This window comes from Branchiostoma belcheri, unplaced genomic scaffold, assembly GCF_001625305.1.
Source record: "Branchiostoma belcheri isolate BF01 breed outbred unplaced genomic scaffold, Haploidv18h27 scaffold167, whole genome shotgun sequence".
Taxonomy (NCBI): Eukaryota; Metazoa; Chordata; class Leptocardii; order Amphioxiformes; family Branchiostomatidae; genus Branchiostoma; species Branchiostoma belcheri.
The window spans coordinates 341147-342059 of record NW_017803124.1 but is presented as its reverse complement, the minus strand read 5'-3'; the positions used below and the strand labels follow the sequence as shown (position 1 = coordinate 342059).

The 913-nt window shown below is 45.9% G+C and overlaps 1 protein-coding gene across 1 annotated transcript in view; it reads left to right on the top strand.

The window, feature by feature from the left end:
* Positions 1 to 913, top strand: part of LOC109466431 — a 24837-nt gene that overhangs the window by 9523 nt on the left and 14401 nt on the right. The window contains exon 3 of the mRNA XM_019764150.1: positions 529 to 747. Coding sequence (XP_019619709.1) covers positions 529 to 747 — 219 coding nt within the window. The remainder of the gene's footprint in view (positions 1 to 528; positions 748 to 913) is intronic.

Here is a 913-nt window from a genome sequence, read left to right as displayed (position 1 = left end):
ATCCCAAATCCTAACCCACACCGAAATACCTTTTAGTTACAAATTCTTTTCCGGAAACATCGGCCGCAGATGTTGCATTGTGTTGCCTGGGTATGGTGTAGCATATAAACGGATTAAAATAAATAAACGGATATAGATACATGTGTATCCCTTTACTTCTTTGAATTTCTAAGGGTCTGCAATCAGATAAACAGTAAGTTGACAGACTAAAGATGACAAACATTGTCCTTCATGTTACAGAAGATTTAGTCATAACAGGGGTTGTCTGCTTTGAAACAAGGCCAGAATACAGCAGTTTGTTTGTTTGTTTGTTTGTAATTAACCCCGAAGGAAATGTTCCGCCACAAAGTAGGCGACCGACATCAAGCCCTCCCCACCCAGCCCTGATGGGTTACATCGGCTGTTTGAAACAAACAAATAAACAAACAAACAAACAAACAAACAAACAAACAAACAAACAAACAAACTAGCAAGCAAGCAAGCAAGCAAGCAAACAAAAATATGTGAATTTTACTATTTTTCTGACAGCCGTGGCGCTCGGCGATCCATGTACGGACTACGTGGCACTTGACGAGCCCTCCAGAAGTGCCGGCGTCGAAGCGACCCCAGGCGGCCCGTTCCGGTGCGACAGCGGTCTGAGGACCCAGTGGTACCGGTTCGTCAGCCCGGCGGGGGGAGAGATCCCTACGGACTGCTCTCTACTCGCACCCAGCAGCTGCTCAACAACCGGACCTGTTTGGATGAAAGGCGAGTCATTCAAAGTTGCCTGTATGTCGGTGGCGAAGGCTCGCTCGTGTCTCTGCTGCTTAATCATAGGGCAGAAAGTTTTCTTTTTATGTAGAGAGATATTGAGATGGCGGTGGTTCTTGCCATATAAAGTCAGGATGTGTTTCGTTCAGTTCAGACGATTGCA